This window comes from Ambystoma mexicanum, chromosome 9, assembly GCF_040938575.1.
Source record: "Ambystoma mexicanum isolate Mex_15411 chromosome 9, UKY_AmexF1_1, whole genome shotgun sequence".
Lineage (NCBI taxonomy): Eukaryota > Metazoa > Chordata > Amphibia > Caudata > Ambystomatidae > Ambystoma > Ambystoma mexicanum.
The window spans coordinates 666,988,023-667,007,973 of record NC_090931.1 but is presented as its reverse complement, the minus strand read 5'-3'; the positions used below and the strand labels follow the sequence as shown (position 1 = coordinate 667,007,973).

The 19,951-nt window shown below is 47.6% G+C and overlaps 1 protein-coding gene across 8 annotated transcripts in view; it reads left to right on the top strand.

Annotated features, from left to right (window-relative positions):
- Positions 1-19,951, top strand: part of ALS2 (alsin Rho guanine nucleotide exchange factor ALS2) — a 1,241,906-nt gene that overhangs the window by 959,823 nt on the left and 262,132 nt on the right. For all 8 annotated transcript variants that reach the window (XM_069615500.1, XM_069615498.1, XM_069615499.1 and 5 more), the window contains 2 exons: positions 2,741-2,818; positions 3,804-3,937. In XM_069615500.1, coding sequence (XP_069471601.1) covers positions 2,741-2,818; positions 3,804-3,937 — 212 coding nt within the window. The remainder of the gene's footprint in view (positions 1-2,740; positions 2,819-3,803; positions 3,938-19,951) is intronic.

Genomic DNA, 19,951 nt, shown 5'->3' with positions numbered 1-19,951 from the left:
GCTTCCTTTTCTGGCGAGCCTCTTCCTGCTGACGGCGTCCTGTCAGCTCTTTGGTACGCTCTTCACCGTGGCCTTATTCTCGTAGCATCTCCTGTTGCTGGCTCACGTAAGATGTACCTTCCTTCCAGCCTCTTGCGACGTCGCAAACAGCCTGTGGCCTGCTCCCTTCTCCAGCTGTCATCTGCTTCGTTCCCCAACCTGCATCTGGTAAAGTGGATTTTCTGCCCCTCGATCTCCATCTTCTTTGCAGTACCAGGCTTTTGAATGCCCCGGCACCTATCGGATACTTTCAATGATTAGCATACACCTGTAGTTCGGTGCTCTGCATTACTCCTGTGAGCTTTCTCGTCTCAGTCTTTCCATAAGGAGAACAGAAAAAAGCTCCATAGTCAGTACTGAGTGGGGGAATGGGTTCTATGTCGCAATATGCAATACAGGTTGGGGGATTTACAGAGGGAGTGTCACAGTCTGAGTGGAAAGGGGGATACCAGGTTCCTGCCATTGAGTCTACCTCCCTCCCATGAAGGTTGTCTTTCCCCATGGGTTCCTCCCTCTGGCAGCCACTCCGAGGGTCGGGGATCAGGCAGAGGCTGCCCTTTCCTGGCTACTTGGGAAGAGAACGTCCCCAGAGAGGGAGTGATGATGTCACTGGATTCACCACAGATGTTAACTGGCATATAACACAAACATTTCTGTGGAATTATTAATGAGATTCACGGATATGAGTATTGCTGAATTATGTATGCAAAGCAATGGTGACTGTTACCCTGTTTGTCCTTTTAAGCCCAATAAAGATGTTTGGATAAAGAAGAATCAACACAGGAAATAATGAAATCAGACACAGTCCCCCAAATACTGATAACTTTATTGGCTTACCTGTGCCCCCAAGATTAATGAGTTAGGCAGGGTGGGTGAATCGAAAAGGCTTTAATTAACCTCTTAAGTCCGGCAAGGGTTCAAGACAAAGCAAATCATCGGGGGTTTCATTGATATCTGTGGAAGGAAATTTGCAAAAAGAAAAATCTTTAACATATGGGATAGCTGCAAAGTGAAATAATCTTATACCACCTGTGAGAAAGCCCAACTGCTGCAACATGCCAGTAGCAGCCTAATGGGGAAGATTTGCCAGTGTTTAAGAACAACAGACTTTTTGATCGACCACAGGGCTGACTGGTACTGCCTTCCCCCACCCCATTGGGGAAGGCTGAGTTGAAAGCCTCAAAGGATATCTGCTCCCCAAGAATCCTTGCTGCTCATCCTTCAACTGATTAGTCTTGTTGAGGTGGGAGCATCAGAAAGCCTTGAGTAGCGCTACGAATAGTGATCAAGGTTTGTTGTTCAGAAATCAAGAAATTAACAAGTTTTGTTTGCATTCTGAAGTTCTAGTGTATTACTTGAACTAAGACCACAGGAACACTGTTGCATCTGCCTGATACTGGGACCATCCCATCTCCAAACCTCACAGCTGCACCATACCGATCTTCAAGAGTTCATCCATCCTTTGCTTAGTACCTTCTCCAGTGGACCAGCCTTTGTCCATCTTACCTACAGCACATAGTGGTTACAACTAGGACCGCAACTGATAAACCAGAAACCAGATCTGAGCTGCTATTGGTGAAGGTTGATAACATACAAAGGTTGGCAAATGGTATTAGCCTACAACAATTACTGAACTACACAATTGTGCCTATACTCTGCATTGGGCCCATCATTAACATTCAGGGTCTTGCATCATCAGGAACATATTCCACTCAACTAATTAGAAGCCGGTCCGGGGCTTACTTCCTAACATACATATCCGAGTATGCGTTTTTTATTTTGTTTATGCCAGCAAATACATTGTCAAGGAGCCCACATCAGATCTAGTAACCCAAACTCATCAGGCATGTATATAAACGGTCATACCTATCAATTGATTACCCCAAGAAGGCATATAAAACACAACACTAGTGATATACTTGCACCATTTAGTGAAATACAAAGACATTGAGTAGTTCTTAAACACTGCTATCATAAAATCTCAGGGTCTCCCTCCTCGCCCCAATGTATGAAATTGATTTCATTGCATCCATGCCAACCTTTTACATTGAGACAGTTTATAATATTTTGAAATTGAGCCCTTACAACTCATTGGGGAACAATCCTTGATTCCCCCTTTTCGCTTTGGTAGAGGAGCAACAGTGAATACAAATGGTCTCACTTGCAACTATTTGCCAAAACTCTTCTCTGGGGATGCCCACACTAAAGTGATTCATATGTACGTTTACTTAATCATTTTCCCATCCTAACGTTGGTCTGACACATGGTCAGGCTCTGTTTCTCTTTAATTTTGTAAGTTTAAACCTTTTATCTGTACTACTTGGGAGCCCCTTTGCATTGTGATGTTTCATCCTGCGGTGAATGAGCTCTTTTCGGAAATCTAGTGCAGTGGTGAAATCCAAATAAGGGCCATTTCATAGTCAAATAATGTGGTGAATTTATGTTTGCTTCTTCATCTAGATGTGGATCTGATTTCTGGCACCGGAAGCACTGCTCTGCTTTTTAAAGTGAACAATCTTACTATGAGTGCTTTTTTATTGGCTCTCATGTGCAGCCATTACAGTTGAAGCCAGTTGCTCACTCTCCTATTAACAGAGCTGCAACCTGATGTGGTTCCATGGACTTGAATTTCAAAGCTGGGTTGTTGATCTCCTGCTTGATTTTACTTTGTTTATTCATTTGTATATGTTTCTTTGCACAGGGTACAGGTGTTTTGCTTTCCGAAGATGACACTGTCTATGAGGGGGAATTTTCAGATGACTGGACTCTGAGTGGAAAGGTAGAACTGTGTAATTCTTGCAACCATGTTTTCCACTGCAAACATTAATTTCAGTATAAGCAAAAAAGTTGCTTATTTGTGCAATGATGTGAGTCATGCAGCTAATAATCCACTCACATAAACCTTGTGATTAAATAAGCAGATAGTTCTTTTAATCGCAACAATAGCTCTGTCTCGTTGAAGGAATGCTACACTAAGTAACATTTTCCTTCTGCATAAACAGTGTCTTCTGTTTTTTTAATAATTGTTGGCCCCATTCATATTTTTCTCAAAATGTTCGAGTTTAAACATAAGGCGTATGTCATCTGGCATTGATTTTCTTTGTGTGTTTGGTTGGAAGAGAAAGTGACGTTTTCCTTATATGCAGAGTTATATGCTCAGTCTTCCTCAGATCTCATTAAACAAATGTAACACATGTTGTTTGATAATGTGCTACACAGTGGTGTATAATATCCTGCTGTTAGAGTAGATCACCTCAATTTATGGATCATCTGACTGAGGAAAATGGACTTGAATTCCATCAATATGCCTTTAATCATATTTTTGACATTGAGGGGTGCAGGTTATCCTCAATGCAATGTTTTGATGTGTCTATTTTGCACAGAAAAGGCTTTTGTCACAGTGAGATTAGTAGCATCATATTCTGAGTGTAATATTTGGTTGACGCCATTATATTCTAAACATTGGGCAATGATTAAAATAGGCATTAATCCTTACATGTCCACCATCATGTACCTGCATGGGTTGTGTCAAAATCAGTAGTGCCATGATAATGATGCATTATTTCTGTACAGTCTGAAAGGAAAAATCAATGTAAGTGTTTTTATAAAATCACTTTGTTTAGGATTTTACTCGATGTAACAAGAGACAATAAAAAATGCTATGTTTACCCAGTCACAGTTTCCAGATGTTTGTTAGGGTTTATGTGCAGATTCCTTGGTTTGTAATTGCACCACCTTTAATAACTCCTGATTTTCATTTTCAGGGCACCCTAACCATGCCAAATGGAGACTGCATTGATGGCCTCTTTAATGGAGAATGGGGTTCCGGTATCAAAGTTGCCGGAACCTACTGTAAACCCAGCTTGTATGAAATTGAGAAGGACAAATCTGGAAATCTGTGAGTTACCAGGCTTTGCTCTATGAAAACCTCTTACTGTGTTCCAATGTCTAGGACAGTGATTGAATCTAGGTCTGTGCTCATCACATGTGTTCTGTGACCAGGCCAGTCTACTGGACCTGTCAAGAGGGTAGGGGGGACGAAGAGTCTCAAAACGGAACCTCCCAGAGCTGCTTCTAACCCTACAGGAAAATGTGGCAACAGAAAGGACCCCCAATTCCCAAACCACACCCTTGAGACAGAGTGGTGTGCTATTTGTCTCTCATAGCATGCCTCATTGTCAAAACGCCTGCCAGTGTTTTCTTTAATTTGCAGAGACTGCCCGGATGGAAGTGAATAGAGAAGAGTAACTCCAAACATCAAGATTGGACAGCTGGACCAGCCACAGCACCAAAAAGACCCAAACACAGCCGAGTCAATGCCGAGCTGCCCAACAAGGGAGAGAGAGCCCCACGAGAGAGAGCTGTGGCCCTATGAGGAGTTCGGCAAACAGAGCGGGCCGCCCAGAAGCACTGGTGGTCACCTGCATACACAAGCTGATCCCCTAGACCCCAAAGAATGTTGGTACCGATCCGGACCACCTTGGAGAACTTGCCTTGCTGAGGAAACCCCAAAACACGAAGTTGAACATTGCCCATGACGGGCCTCCATTACCTTTGATACATGGCGAGCCCATGCTGAGAAAATGGATAAGCCACCTATTTAATTCCTGTTCCAAATGTAAAACCTACAGGGTGGGGATAAGGCCCCTCTTTAATACTTCCCCTTGCAGGAAGCGAAGATGGAACAAAGTTGGCTAGAGAAAGCTGGCCAATCAGGACAGAGAGAGGAATGTTTAAGCAGCTGACCGGAAACCGGATGTTGTGGGTTATCCAGCAGTGGAGTGAGGATGGACCAAGAGGTAGGAAGGAGGAAGGAAGGAGCAGTGAATTGTGAAGGTGCTTATTGAAGCAAGGTGAGGTATTGGCCTAGTGAGTTCAAGGGTACTGCAGAATGAGTGAGTTTGTTTCTGTGGCAAATGGATAGAGGTTAGTTCAAGGAGTGAATGTGAATTGAATGATGCTGGCTACAAGAAGGGTGTTTGTGTAGTGGAGTGGCATGAGGGAAATAGTAGTGGAAGGAAAGGAGAGTAAGGATCTATGTGATCACTGCGCCGCCCATAACTGCGATGGCCGAAATGCTGACGCCAGTTACGGCGCGGCGCAGTGATCATATAGATCACTGTGCCTGCTTCCCCGGCCTGCTTTTCCCTTCACACCCCTCTCCCCCAATTTACCTTTTACGGCGGCACACTTCTGTGTCTGCCGCCTGCACCCTGCTATCCCTGCGGCGTCAGCTCCTCCCACTATCGTGGGTTAGAGCTGACGCCACAGGATGCTTTCTTTTTTTCTTCTTTCGTGTCCCCTGCTTACCAAAATGGTAAACTGGGGGACACCCCTGCAACCCTTGACTCCCGTTACAACGCCCAAGCAGAGCGGGGGACACCCCCGCAATCCCTGCTGTGCTTGGGTGCAGTAAATGTCACCCTCATTTTGTGCACCCCCAAAGTCGCAGTAACTGCGGGGACGCACAAATGAGGGCAACATTTTTGTACAATTCTGAGAGTAGTTGTAGTAGTTAGACGATAGTAGTAGTAGTATCGGGAGGAGGAGAGTAGTGGTAGCAGGAGGAGAGCAGTGGGGGTAGAGTAGTAGTATTGGAAGGGGAAAAGTAGTCTTAGTGAGAGGTGGGGAGTAGTAGTGGGTGAGAGGAGTAATACTAGTAGTGGAGGAGGAGCAGTAAAAGGGCAGCACGAGTGGTAGTAGTAGAATGGTAGGAGAAGAGGTAACATCAAAAGGAGGAAGGCAGAGTGAAACATCAGAGGGACAGAAGGCTGGTGGGGAGGAGTTGAGAGGAGGAAGAGGCAGAGTAGGAAGGCAAGGTAAAAATGAGTGTGACCGGTCTTATACGGATCCAACAGAGTAACTGCAGGCACCATTCATAAGTCCCTGTAGAATCCTAAACTGGGCTATTGTAAGGACAACCTAGTAAGTAAGCCTGCATTCAGGGAAACCACCTTAGAGTAAGACCAGAGTTTAGGATGTACGGTTTACCGATCCGTATTATTAACCAAGGGTTATAGACGCCGGGGCTACGATGGACAGCCCTTGCGCCACCACCCCTAAACACCATTCTGTCCCAGAACTACAATTGCACTGAGCCATCTGCTTATCTACTAGTGTAAACTGTCTACAAAAGAATTGAAATCTGTGAAACTTTCTGTGTGGAGTCAGAAATGCAAGACAGGCAAAAAGGTGAAGTTTTCTCACAAGATGCCATTTTATTAAATAAAAAGGGGTGAGACAGACACCTATCTTTCCCTAACTAATAAGGATGCCCTGCCTAACAAACTAATACTACAGAAAAATGACATAGTGTCCAAAAGGTATCTGAACCTCAGACTAATATACAAAACAATTATTCAAGGTTTGTTTGGCTGTCTTAAGTTCCATAAAAGAACATAGCAATTCAGCTTTAGAAAGTACTCCTTGTGACCACAGTTGGACTCCTGTCTCCTGGATCAATGCAGGAATACCTTGAGCAAAGTTCAGATTCAAAAAAGTTCTATGCAATAACAGAGTTCAACTTAGCACCAAAAGTCTTTTCCATTCAATATATCCTTTCAATTAGCAAAGTGAATATGTCTCTTCCTCAGGTTTGTTCATAAATCAAAAAAAGTTTTTTTCCACAGTTTCTTGCTTGGAAAAAGAGAAGTATTTTCCTCCAAAACCCAAGTTCATAATTCAGAACAATTGTTCTTTTCTCAAAGATCAAGCAATTGTTAGCACATCATACTTCTTGTTCAAAAGAAACACTTTAGTCAGGATAGATCAATAATCATACTTCTTGGTGAAAGGAAACACCTTCTGCAATACAACAGTTCATCAATACAAGGTAATGGAGTCAACACTTCTTTCCCAACACACCTTCCTACCACAACCATTATCACAACTGAGCACAATGTTATGCAGAAAAACCACTAACCTGAACAGTAGGCAATCCCTGGATGTCAGGAAACCCCCCCTGTGAACCTTACCACTATCTGCCTGACTGATGCAGGAAACGAAGTGAGGCAAAATCCCCAGGGAAACCCTCTGGGGCAGAAAACCCTGTACTGGATTTGGGAGCGCTGACAACGCCGGATCTTGGTCTTTTCGAAAACGGACTCTGGACCTCTTCTATTTTCGTCTAACTGGCGTTACTCTTACGTCCCGTCCCCTTTCCTCCATACTGTACCGGCGTCCCTTACAAGGGACAGGAGACGGAACCTTTTTCAACAGAAAAAACCTTCTTCCCCTTTAGATTTAGAGGCGCGAGGGGGCGTGCCCCAGGGAGTAAGCGCTGCCCTGATTCCACCCTCTGGCGCCACACCTTTGTCCCCTTTCCATGTCGACCGGAACGGACCAAATTCACCAGTGCTCCTGGGCTTGGCTTCGGCCATGTAATTCCATGCGTGGATACTTCTTCTCTTTGTCTTTTTTGTCTTATCTATCATTCAGGTACTGGGTCCTCAGGCGCCACGCTCCTCCCCGGCGCATGTCGACTTCTACAGGGTTTAGCAGGTGTCCATCCTGCAATGGGCTCTTTCCAACTTCCGACCCCCACGCCCTCTGCCTATGTTGCCTTGGCCCAGACCACAGAGGGCAATCATGTTCAGCGTGTGACTCGCTGTCCTTGAAGACACTGAAGAACAGACTAGCCAGGTGGAGGGAGCTCTTTCAGAGGTCGCCTCCAGAGGATCTCAAGAACTTCGTGAAGCATCAAACCAGGCCCAAGGTAGGGCCGATATTTTCCAGGTGGGACTATCCTCAACCAGGTACGTGGCCTAAAGTCTACCCCTCATTGCGCAGGGCAGCTTTCCTTTGCGTCCATATGGACAGGGTATGCAGTGGCTCCAGCAGCCCCCTGCTACCCTATCGGCACCCCCTGCCACCTCTTTGGCCAGTGAGGAGGTGCTCTTCGGCCTCCTGAGTTCTCCTCAGATGGGCGTTATCATCAAAGACGCCATCAGGGAAGTCATCCCTGCCATGCTAGCGCACCACAGATACCTCCATCGGGCCCCAGGCCACGGTGCAGCCGCCTCCTCCGGCTCCACTGCCAACTCTGCAACCTCCGCCGCCTCCTCAGCCTCCGGCTGCGGTCCCTGTACCCCAGCCTCTGGCGCCATCTACTCCTCCTCCTACACAGGATCCTCCAGATCTGCAGGATATGGACGAGGTGGAGGATCCGGACACGCCATCCTTAGCTAGGGCCTTCCACGAACGTCTTGCTGGCCTGGTGTAGTACCTGGGCCTCCCCCAACCCGAGGTCAAACAGCCGGCAGAGGGGGTTCTGGCTGAAGTCATTCCACTGCAAACCGATATAGTCTCCCTGGCCAAGAAGGGTTGGCTCAAGCCCCACTCGGTCCAGCCGGTCAATCGACGCCTGGACGCCAAGTACAGGCAGATGGAGGGGGATACACTCTTGCTCTCGACCCATCCTCAGCCACACTCCTCGGTGATCGCTGCGGCATCACTATACTCCAAGCCTAAATCGTCCTTAGCCTCCTCCTCTGAGGCGCTGCTAGGCAAGGAGGAGAAGATCTTGGAGGCGTACGGTAAGAAAATCTACTCCACGCATCCTTGCACCTTTGTCAGGCCAACGCAGATGCCATGCTGGCTGCCGCCAACCAAAGGTTATGGCGGGAAATTGCGGACTTCCTCCTGGAACTCCCTACCCAGTGCCAATCACGCTTTAAGGAGGAGCTAGTTGAAACCAAGCTTGGTGCATGACCTCATGGAATCCACAGTAGCTCATATCGATAACTCAGGCCGTGCCATCTGCATTGCCATGTACATGAGAAGAACAGCCTGGCTCTGGGCAACGAAATTCAACTCGGATGTCCAGGAGCGCATTCTAGATCTACCGTTCGAGTGGCCGGGGGGTCTCTTCCACTCCTCTACAGACGAAGAGCTGGACAAAAAGAAAAACAGCTCACAAACGGCAAAGTCTCTATACATTCTTACAAAGATCACGCCCAAATTGTACACCCAATCTCAGCAGCGCTCGGGAAAGGGTTGTACATATGGAGGGTTCCGCGGCTAACAGGAACGCAGATCCAAGCAGCCGGACCGCTCGCTGTCTCAGAACTGGCGCAAACAACAAAAGGGGGTAGGAGTAAGGGCTTTTTCCAGTCCCTTCTCAGCGTCAGCCTCTGAGGAAAAGAAGGCATGACACGCCCCTTCGGGTCCACGTGTCTACGGTGGGGGGCAGGCTTGCTCTCCATGCACATTTCTGGCACCAGAATTTTGCGGACCCCTGGATCCTCTCCGTAGTATCCACGGGGTACCGCCTTCCTATCCCAGCCTCTCCTCCCTCCTCATCTCCTCTCCCACAGGTTGGGACAGCAACTCTTTTGGCGGAGATCCGGTCGCTCGTAGAGCCAAGCAGTGGAGGAAGTTCCAGCCTCCCAGCAAGGCTTTGGCTTTTACTCCAGGATGTTTGCCATTCAGAATAAGAACCAGGTGGGCCTGAGAGTTGTGCTGGACCTTTCCACCCTCAACCTCTCCCTAACCCTGCAAAGATTCAAGATGGTTATGCCAGCGTTTATAGCGGAGACATTGGACAAGGGAGACTGGATGTGCTCCCTGGACCTGAAGGACGCTTTACTACACGTCCCGATTTGGCAGCCCCATCGTTCTTGCCTACGGTTCAGGATCATGGGCTACCATTTTCAATACAAAGCCCTTCCATTTGGCCTCAACTCAGCCCCCAGTGTCTTTACCAGACTCATGAACGCCATGGTGGCCCTCCTCAGAGCGTGGGGCCTCCACATCTACCCATACCTCGATGACTGGCTCATCAGGGCTACATCTCCGGAAGGGGTTTCCCATTCTTCCCATGCCCTTATGAACACACTGTACGATCTGGGCTTCTAGCTGAACCTCGAGAAGTCACAGCTGCAGCCTACGCAGACTCTGACATTCCTGGCACTCATTTGGGACACATGCTCCAAGAGGGTCTTCCCGTCGGAGGACAAAATCTCGCCCATCAAGAGGGCCACTGCCCATTTCCTCAGCAGAGCGGTGACCTCGGCATGGTGGTACCAACATCTCCTGGGTCTACTGGCAGCGGCCCTATTAGCCGTGCCCCACACAAGACTAAGGATGAGAAGGATTCCGCTGCACTTCACGGCCTCATGGAATCAGGAGCGGGGCTTGTAATCCGAGATCATTAACGTTCCTCCATCTATCCACCAGGACCTAACATGGTGGTCCATGGACTGCAACCTACGGACGGGCAGGCCCTTTCGGCCGCCCTCGCCGCAGGATACCATCACCACAGACTACTTGCTCGAGGGCTGGGGAGCCACCCTGGACGATCTCTTGGTCCACGGCACCCGGACTCGACAGGAGCGGGAATACCACATCAATTGGTTGGGGCTGAACGCCATCTGGCTAATGCTCAGAGCATTCATACCACTTCTCAAGCACAAGGTTGTCATCATCCAGACAGACAACTCGACCAGCATGTACTACGTCAACAAACAGGGAGGCACCAGATCCCTTCCTTTGTGCAGACTGGCGATCAGCATGTGGGAATGGGCCCTGGAAAACAACATTTACCTCTCAGTAGTCCACCTCCCGGGGGAATCCAACCTGAAAGCGGACATGCTCAGCAGGCTGGGAGCTGACAATTACGAGTGGCAGCTAAACAACCTCGTTATTCAAGAGATCTTCAACAGGTGGGATCACCCCCACATGGATCTTTTTGCCACCTGGCACAACAATAAGTGTCCCCAGTTCGCATTCTGGCAAAGGTCAGGGCCCTGGCTCTCTGGGCGACGCATTCCACCTCCAGTGGACCGGCATGAAAGCCTACGCCTTTCCGCCCACTCCTCTGATCCACAGGGTAATTTCCAAGATCAAGAAGTCTTGCCGACTTCTGATCATTCTGATAGCTCCATGGTGGCCGGCCAGGCCATGGTTTTCGGAGCTACTCAGCCTCTCGGAGGTTCCCCCCCCCGATACACCTTCCGACGGGCCCAGCACATCTTCTGGCACAGCAGGGGGGCAGAATCATCCACCCTGCACCAGGGAAACTAGCCCACGCAGCATGGTACCTGAGCAGGTAACGCTTCGGCACCTTAGCCTCTCACAGGCCAATCTGGAGATCATACAAGGTGCCAGGAGCAAAGCCACCAGGGCCCAGTACAAAAACAAATGGACCAGATTCTGCCACTGGGCAGACTCCAAGGGAATTGACCCCCTGGCTTGCACCTTGGACGACGTGTTCTCCTTTTCAGCGCACCTCGTTCATTCAGGCGTACAGGTGGACACCTGCCACATATACCTTGCAGCCATTGGGGCTTCCAAGAACTCGGAGGAAGGCATTTTTTCCTCCTCCAACCCTATTGTCAAGAAACATCTGACGGGTCACGATAGGCTCTACCCGCCCGTCAAGAGACTGCACCCGGTGTGGGACCTTAACATAGTCTTGGGCGCACTGGCACACAAACCATTCGAGCCAATGGCGACCACGCCACCACCATGACATCAGGTTGGTCACCATCAAGATGGCCTTACTAGTCGGCCTTACCTCGGCTCGTAGAGTCAGCGAGATCCAGGCACTGGTCGCCTCTGAGCCATATACCACCTTTCACAAGGTAGTCATGCGGACGCACCCAGCATTTCTGCCCAAGGTTCCATCTGCTTTCCACCTGAACGAGGATATAGTCCGTGCTATGTTTTTTCCCGATCCTAAGGACGAAGCACAAAGAGTGCTGTACTGCCTGGATGGTAGACGTGCTTTGAAATTCTACTTGTACAGGACCAAGGGCTTCCGCAAATCGGACGCCCTGTTTGTCACTTTTGGAGGCTCAAGACCAGGCTATCAGGCCTCTAAGTCTTCCATATCCCGCTTGATGGTCTCGGCCATCAAAGAAGCATATGAGGGCCAGCACAAGCCGCTTCCGGCCAACATGCATGCCCACGCGGTCAGGGTCAAGGCAACGGACATCGCATTCCAGCGCCATGTCCTTTGGCATGTCATAAGCAGGGCGCCCACTTGGGCCTCTCCCTCGGCTTTCTGCAAGCATTACTGTCTGGATGCCAGCTCTAGATCTGATGCGGCTTTCAGACAGGCGGTTCTCAGAAACCTCTCCACCCTTGGGCTACAATCCGTTGTAATCGCCCATACAGTATGGAGGAAAGGGGACGGGACGTAAGAGTAATCATAAATTACTCATCGTAGTGAATAACGTACTCTTAGTTCATAGTCCCCTTTCCTCCATACATCCCACCAACCTCCCCCCTAATAATACTGGTGTCACTAGGCAATGTTGAATCTATTGTTGACGCGTCAATGGGGACTGAGATGTGGTGCCGGAGGGCGGAGTCAAGGCAGCACATGCTCCCTGGGCCACGCCTCTAAATTTAAAGGGGAAGAAGGTTTTCTCTGGTGAAATAGGTTCCGTCTCCCGTCCCTGGTATGGAGGAAAGGGGACTATGGCCTAAGAGTATGTTAGTCACTACGGTGAGTAACTTATAATTTCTCTATTAAGACAAGAGATCTGGTAAGTTTGTATATTTATTTGTAGCATGCACCAGACCCAGAGGTATCAGGGCGCGGAAGGAACAAGAAGGCATTAAGCTTGGTATAGTAGAGTAGGGTAGAGTGTCAGAGTAGAGTGTCAGAGGGAGAAGGTGATAGATATAGAGAGGAGGTAGAGGTCTGCACCTGAGACAGGAACTTTGGTGTTCTAAGAGCAGCAGAAGATGAACAGCTTGTATATCAGAATGGTTCCTCTGAAGAAAACAGATAGCCTATGAAGTAGAAAGGAAGGTGTCAGTGTTGGAATCCTAATACTAACAATAATTCCCCTTCCCCACCGAACCTACTTGGTCTCTCATATTGGTAGACCGTTAGACTCTTGTTGTAGAGTGTTCGGACCTTTCCGAAGAGTGGCGTGTCCTTTCCTAGGATAGAACTAACAAGAGATACAGTAAACCCCTCCGTCCGCTAGATTCTGAATTCTCTGTGAAAAGGATCAAGTGAATACCACGAGTGGAGAATGGAGGAAATACATTGCAGGCCGTAGTGGTAGAAAGGAGAATGTGAGATCCGGAGGCGGACGTGACCGCGGAAGGAAAAGACCTAGGAGGGAAAGGAAAGATTAGCAGACCGTAACCAAGGGTATGGGCTTTTTCTGTCACATGACAGTTAGGAGGCAGAGCAACGCTGTAAACTGGAACAGGAATCCTAGCAAACCCATCACGGCGCTCTACAGCATCCATGAACCACAATAATGAGAAATAAGGGCACCAGCATACCGAAGACGACCACGCCACCACCATGACCCTAGCGGTTGTAGTGAGATGTGACAGTATGCCCCCCTCTCAGAGGCGGACAACCTGGCTTAGCCGGGTGAAGCCGATAGAATCGACGGATCAAACGAGGTGCATGAACTCCAGCTGCAGTTTCCCAGGAACGGTCAGCCAGAGAATACCCTTTCCAATCAACCAGAAACTGCATTCTGCCTCTGAAATAATGGGAATCGCATATACCAAACACCTCAAATTTAGTGCCAGAGGGTGTACATACAGGAGGAGGGCGAGGCGAGGTACTTCTCAACAACCGATCCGGAACATCCACCTTAATCTGGGACAAATGGAAAACAGGATGAATCCGCGACCAGGTCGGAGGTAGCTGAAGACGCACTGCCGCTTCACCCACCAATTGGAGAAAATGAAAGGGACCAAAAAACTTAGGAGATAACTTGGAAGGAACTAGGTGGTGAGGTAAGTACTTGGAGGACAACCAAACAGAGTCCCCTACAGCAAGAACTGGTGCAGGTCTGCGCTTACGGTCAGCATAGCGTTTGACTCGCTTCTGAGCGTCCAGCAATGCCAAACGGGCCACCCGTTGACCCTTATGGATATCTGCTATCAGTGTGTCTACTCCAGGAAATCAAGTTGAAGAAGGAACCACTGTAGGAAGAAAAGAGGGATGGAATCCATACGAACAGTAGAAAGGGCTAAAGTGTGTGGCATTGTTGTAGGCAAACTCCACAAGAGGTTAACAATTCCACCCAATGACCTTCAGCCGCAGAAACAAAACATTGTAAACACCCCTCCAATGTCTGTTTCAAACGTTCCATTTGGCTGTTAGTCTGAGGGGGAAATCACGAGCTTAGAGCCCGTTCAGTGTGAAGAATAGCACAAAGTTTCTGCCAGAAATTTGACGTATATTGAGGACATCTGTCAGATACAATGGTGTCTGGTAGACCATGACAGGAGAAGATATCGGAAATAAAAATTCTGGACATCTGTGAAGCAGATGGAACACCAGGTAGGGAAGAGAAATGAGCCATCTTGGTGAAATAGTCAATGGTGACCATTATGGCTGTGTGACCGTCCGAAGGGGGAAGATCCACAATGAAATCAGTAGAAATCACCTGCCAAGGTTTGGTGGGAACAGGCATGCATGTAAGTAGGCCAAGCGGAAAATGTCGAGTAGTCTTGGATTGTAGGCAAACCGTACAAGAAGATACATAATCTCGGACGTCAGAAGCTAAAGATGGCCCCCAGAAATGTCTCTGTATGAGATCCAAAGTGTTGGTAATACCGCAATGTCATGCTGCACGAGAGTCGTGGCACATATGCAGCACCTTCTTCTGGAGTTCTTCCGAGGGTATTAATATTCTTGACTCATGAAAGTAGAACCCTTGATTCTTAGTGAGTTTATGAATCAGACACAGCTCTTGGCAATGGTCCTGGCGGTCCAATGCTGCTTGTTTGATCCTTTGAAGAAAGTCAGTAATCACGTGAATGAAATGGCTTTGGGAAAGATCAGATTGGTGGGAAATCTAGCTGAGGTTTGATCCTTGCGGGACAAAGAGTCGGCTCAGAGATTCTGTCGTCCAGGAAGGAAGGTGAAACATCCTATAAGGGGAAAAAAAATGGGCCCAACAGGCCTGACAACTATTGATGGTCTGTGAATATTGAAGCACCTTCAGGTTTTGGTGGTCAGTTCGAACCTCTATAGGATGTTGGGATCCTACAAGTAAATGTCTCCATTCCTCAAATGAGCGTTTTATTGCCAATAGTTCCTTCTCAAGTACCGAATAATTGATTTCTGAGGGGTTGAAGGTCTTGGAAAGGTAGACTACTGGAGATTCTGTGCCGTCGACCGTTTCTTGAAGTAACACTGCACCAAGGGCATAATGAGATGCATCAGTTTCAAGATTGAAGCGTTTTTGTTGATCAGGAGTTACTAGGATAGGTGCTGTGGTGAACAGCCTTTTCAATGTGTGAAAAGAATTCTGGACTTGTGTATCCCAGACACATGCAACTCCCTTCTTTAACAGCTTCGTAAAAGGGATTATGATTTCAGAGAATCAGGGAATACATTTCCAATAAAAGTTTGCAAATCCAATAAATCGTTGGATTTCTCTTATATTGGAGGGAGGCAGCCAGTCAACCACATCAGACACTTTTTGAGGATCCATAGATATTCCCTGAGAAGATAACACAAATCCCAAATAAGTAACTTGAGAACAATGAATTTCACATTTATCTGCTTTGCAATACAGTTGATTGACTTGCAAGCGTTCTAATACCAGCTTGACATGGTGCGCATGTTGGGTCTCATTTGTTGAATAGATCAGAATGTCATCTAAATAGACTACTACAAAATGTAGAAGCACATCAGCAAACAAATGGTCCATAAAGCGCCGGAAGACAGCTGGCGCATTGGAAAGACCGAAGGACATCACATGATATTCAAAGGGTACAAAGTAAATTCATCACGGGACGTTTTTTCGCAGGGTTTTTTACCGTGATTTTTTTAATCAAAAATCCTATCACATTTTCTTTTGGGGGGTTCAAAAATTATATCGGATGTGGGTTTTTGGTAATATATATAAACTGAGAGGGAACCCCCCCGCCCCCAAAAATAAATGTCAAAAAAATTTGATGGGTTTTTTCGATAAAAATTCACAGTAAAAAAACCCCGCAAAAAAACATCCCGCGATGAAATGACATGGAACCATTCAAAGTGCCCTAAGGGCGTTCGGAAAACGGTCTTCCATTCGTCTCCTGGGGCTATTCGGATGAGATGATATGCCCCTCTGAGATCCAATTTGGTGTATATCTTGGCACCAGACAGACACTGCTTCAAGAATATCTGGGATCATGGGCATCGGATATTTGTCAGGTATAGTTATTTTGTTTAACCCTCTATAATCAATACAAGGACGTAATTCTTCTGAATTCTTTTTTGGAATGAAGAACAATGAAGCTCCTGCTGGAGAGTTAGATTCTGCTATGAGTCCGTTCTGTAAATGAGTATGAAGGTATTACTCGAGTACTGTCTTTTCTTTCTGTGACAATCTATACATGCGACCAAATGGAATTGGTTTGTCAGGCAACAACCCGATATGGCAAGCATCCCTGTGTCACGGCCCATACCCCCAAACATCAGGTACAGACCACCCTGCCCAAGGCCTTGGGTCCCATGGGGGCCTTGAAGGCCCCAAGGAATCTTGCAGGGGCTTCCTGGACCAGGCTCATACTGCCATCACCAACATGGCACGTTTCAGACCCAGAGAGGCATGTGCCAACCAATATGAGGCAGGGTGAATGGATTATTTGCTGTGAGACTATTTGCTTGGGTGTGGTTGCTGGAACTACTTTCAGAATACTATATAAGCCACACCCTTCATACAGAACATGCTTTGCGTTATTCTGCACTCCTGCAGCGTAACGCTTACCGTGTCTGCAGCTCCAGGCCAGCCATCAGCCACGCCCATCCAGTGGTCTTAAGCTACCTGCAAAGAAGAGTGAGAAAGAAGAGCAGAACAAGATACTTACCAGTCTCTTCATCGCGGCCGCTCGGGAGTCCACGCTTCTTCAGAACTGAAAGAACATCAGATTAGCCTTGCAGACCACACGCTCTTCATTGCAGTTCAGCGTCGCACTAATACTTACCAGCGAATCATCGGAACATCATCACTCGATCTCTTCTTCATCTTCCAATCGCTGCTACGGGACTGCCGCATCTGTAAAACAGAAAGAAGACATCAGGTTAGCAGAGCAGTGGGAAGGCCTCATTCTGATTTATAATCCTGCACAAGGCAGGTCTCACCTGTAAGCAGCAATCCTCACGGGCTCACAATTCTTCATCACGCAGCCTTTGTTCAGGAGATTCCGCACCTACAGAATACAAAAGCAGCAGGTTAGTTGTGCAAAAAAACAGTATCGGGTGGAAAGACTTTGGCATAGCACTGGCACAAATCTTACCTTGGGAAGCCAGCTGCCAAGAACCCTGCTCCATCGTATGCACGAAGAGGGAATCTGTAAAGAAAGGTACAGAGTGAACTTTTGCAACCTGAACTCTTAGCTATCCATATCTTTGGAATACGACTTAACATAGAGTCACAGTTGTCTGGAACTTTCAATAGGATCAGTGAAATAACTAGATCCTAGAACTACGACGCACCCCTGCGAACAGTGGCAGGACGGAGAGCCCGCTATTCGTAACTCAAAGGTGAGATATAGCGGGGGGGGTGCAAGAGGACGCCACGGGTGGCGGGTAACCTGTGATTTACCTTTCTAGGCAAGCCTGCTTTCGTATCGAAGGGGAGTACAAGACACCACTCACCACCAGATCATCCAGCTCCGTTCGGCGCCCCTGTGGAGATCAGGTGAGCGTAACACCCTGCGATGTGGAGGAAGGGAAGAGTACTGGGGTTTGTGAAACCCTCAGCAAATGGACTGTAGCAGTCTGGGATATTAGCTACATGACAGCCTGTGGTGATATTGCCTGTCGGTGGTTCAGGAGGTGCAGTGTCATTTCTGACCAACTGAATGGACAAACAATGAGTCATACAAAACTCGGAGCCCAAAAATGGGGTTCCTGCGGTCCAATTGATTTATAAATTATTCATTTTAAACCAAGGCAGTCAAAATATCCCAGGAAAATGAGCGGCCTTGATTAAATCAAAACATAGTTTCTCCTGATGAGAGGATATTTGACATGTGAGAGCCAGAGTTTGCTCGGTGATTTGACCTGACACCAATGGACTTCCGTTCACCCCTTGTATAGGAACCGATACTGTCTTCAGAACCCTGCTGATTCCTTTGCTCTTGGCCCACTGATCATCAACAAATTTCCAGCTGCTGCGCAATCTACAAGAGCAGGGACATTATGGATTTCCTTGTCGCCAAAAAATAAATGCAGTAGAGTGATAACCATGGAATTTGTGGAGCTTTCTGTGTTCTGAAAAAGCACTGGAGGGTTTGGGGAACCTTTCTGATCCACGCAAGCTGAGGTTCCCCTTACGACTGGGTGAGAGAGTTTGCCGACTTCTTGGTCTCCCAACGCCTTGCAAGGGCTACAGGGAAGTCTTTAACAGATGGGTAGAGGAACGGCAGTACATACACAATCGTCGAGTAAGTCTGCGGTCTCTCTCTTCGGGTGTTAAAGGCCCCCTTTCTGTTCCTAGCTGCATGGGTCTTCTGTGGTCTCCGATTTTGGTGGGATATACTGGGTTTCAGTGCGAGGTCCGGAGGACCTACTCTTCTTGCGTTCCATTTGACGTTCTTGGAGGCGGAACTCCATCTGTAGAAGTAAAGTGATCATATCAGCTAAATTGGCTGGCCTTGGGACTTGGGATATTTCATCTTTCAAGTCCTCAGTTAATCAACTGTGGAATAATGTCAATAGGGCTCCGTCTGGCCATTCCGTCTCCGAGGACAATTGCTTGAATCTCGTGATGTATGCCATTAATTCTTGGTTACCTTGTCAGAGGTCAAGATGTCTTTCTTGTGAAGAGCTGGACATCTGCCTGCTAAACATGGCTTTAAGACCATTTACAAAAGCAGGATAGGAATCCAGAATTGCGTTACTTGTGGTACTAATGGAGTAACCCAGGCCAGGGCTGCTCCTGTGAGATGAGACACAAGAAATCCTACCTTGTCTTTCTCAGTAGGAAAATATTTTGTCTTAAAGGTAAACTGCACAGTGCAGCTTTACAGAAATTATTTTAGTTTGTGTGGGCTGCCATCATATTTGCCAGTTGGCAACGAAGAAGGCGGCAGTTCTGGATTAGAACGTGCTACCTGTTGCCGAAGTTGGGCATTTTCCTGCTTGAGGTTTTGAGCATCATGTGACAGGGAATGTATGGCAGACATCAATTGCTGCATCTGCTGTTCCATGGTTTCTGCTTAGTGGGTGTTGCTAACTATCACAACTGAACACAATGTTATGCAGAAAAACCACTAACCTGAACGGTAGGCAATCCCTGGACATCAGGAAAACCCCCCTGTGAACCTTATCACTCTCCTCCTGACTGAAACAGGAAACGGAGTGAGGCAAAATCCCCAGGGAAACCCTCTGGGGCAGAAAACCCTGTACTGGATTTGGGAGCGCTGACAACACCGGATCCTGGATCTTCGGAAGCAGACTCTGGACGTCTTCTATTTCGACTGACTGGCGTTTCTCTATTAAGACAAGAGATCTGGTAAGTAGAGTGTCAGAGGGAGAAGGTGAAGGATATTGAGAGGAGGTAGAGGTCTGCACCTGAGACAGGCCCTCTAGTGTTCTAAGAGCAGCAGAAGATGAACAGCTTGTATATCGGAATCGTTCCTCTGAAGGAAACGGATAGCCTACGAAGTAGAAAGGAAGGTTTAAGAGTTGGAAGCCTTATACTAACAATAATTCCCCTTCCCAACCGAACCTACTTGGTCATTGATATTTGTAGACCGTTAGAATATTGTCGTAGAGTGTTCGGACCTTTCCGAAGAGGGGCGTGTCCTTTCCTAGGATAGAACTAACAAGAGATACAGTAAACCCCTCCGTCCGCTAGAAACGAAGCGGGGAAATCTGATGGAGAAGATTCCGTAGCTTGATTCTGAATTCTCTGTGAAAAGGATCAAGTGAATACCACGAGTGGAGACTGGAGGGAATACACTGCCGGCCGTGGCTGTAGAAAGG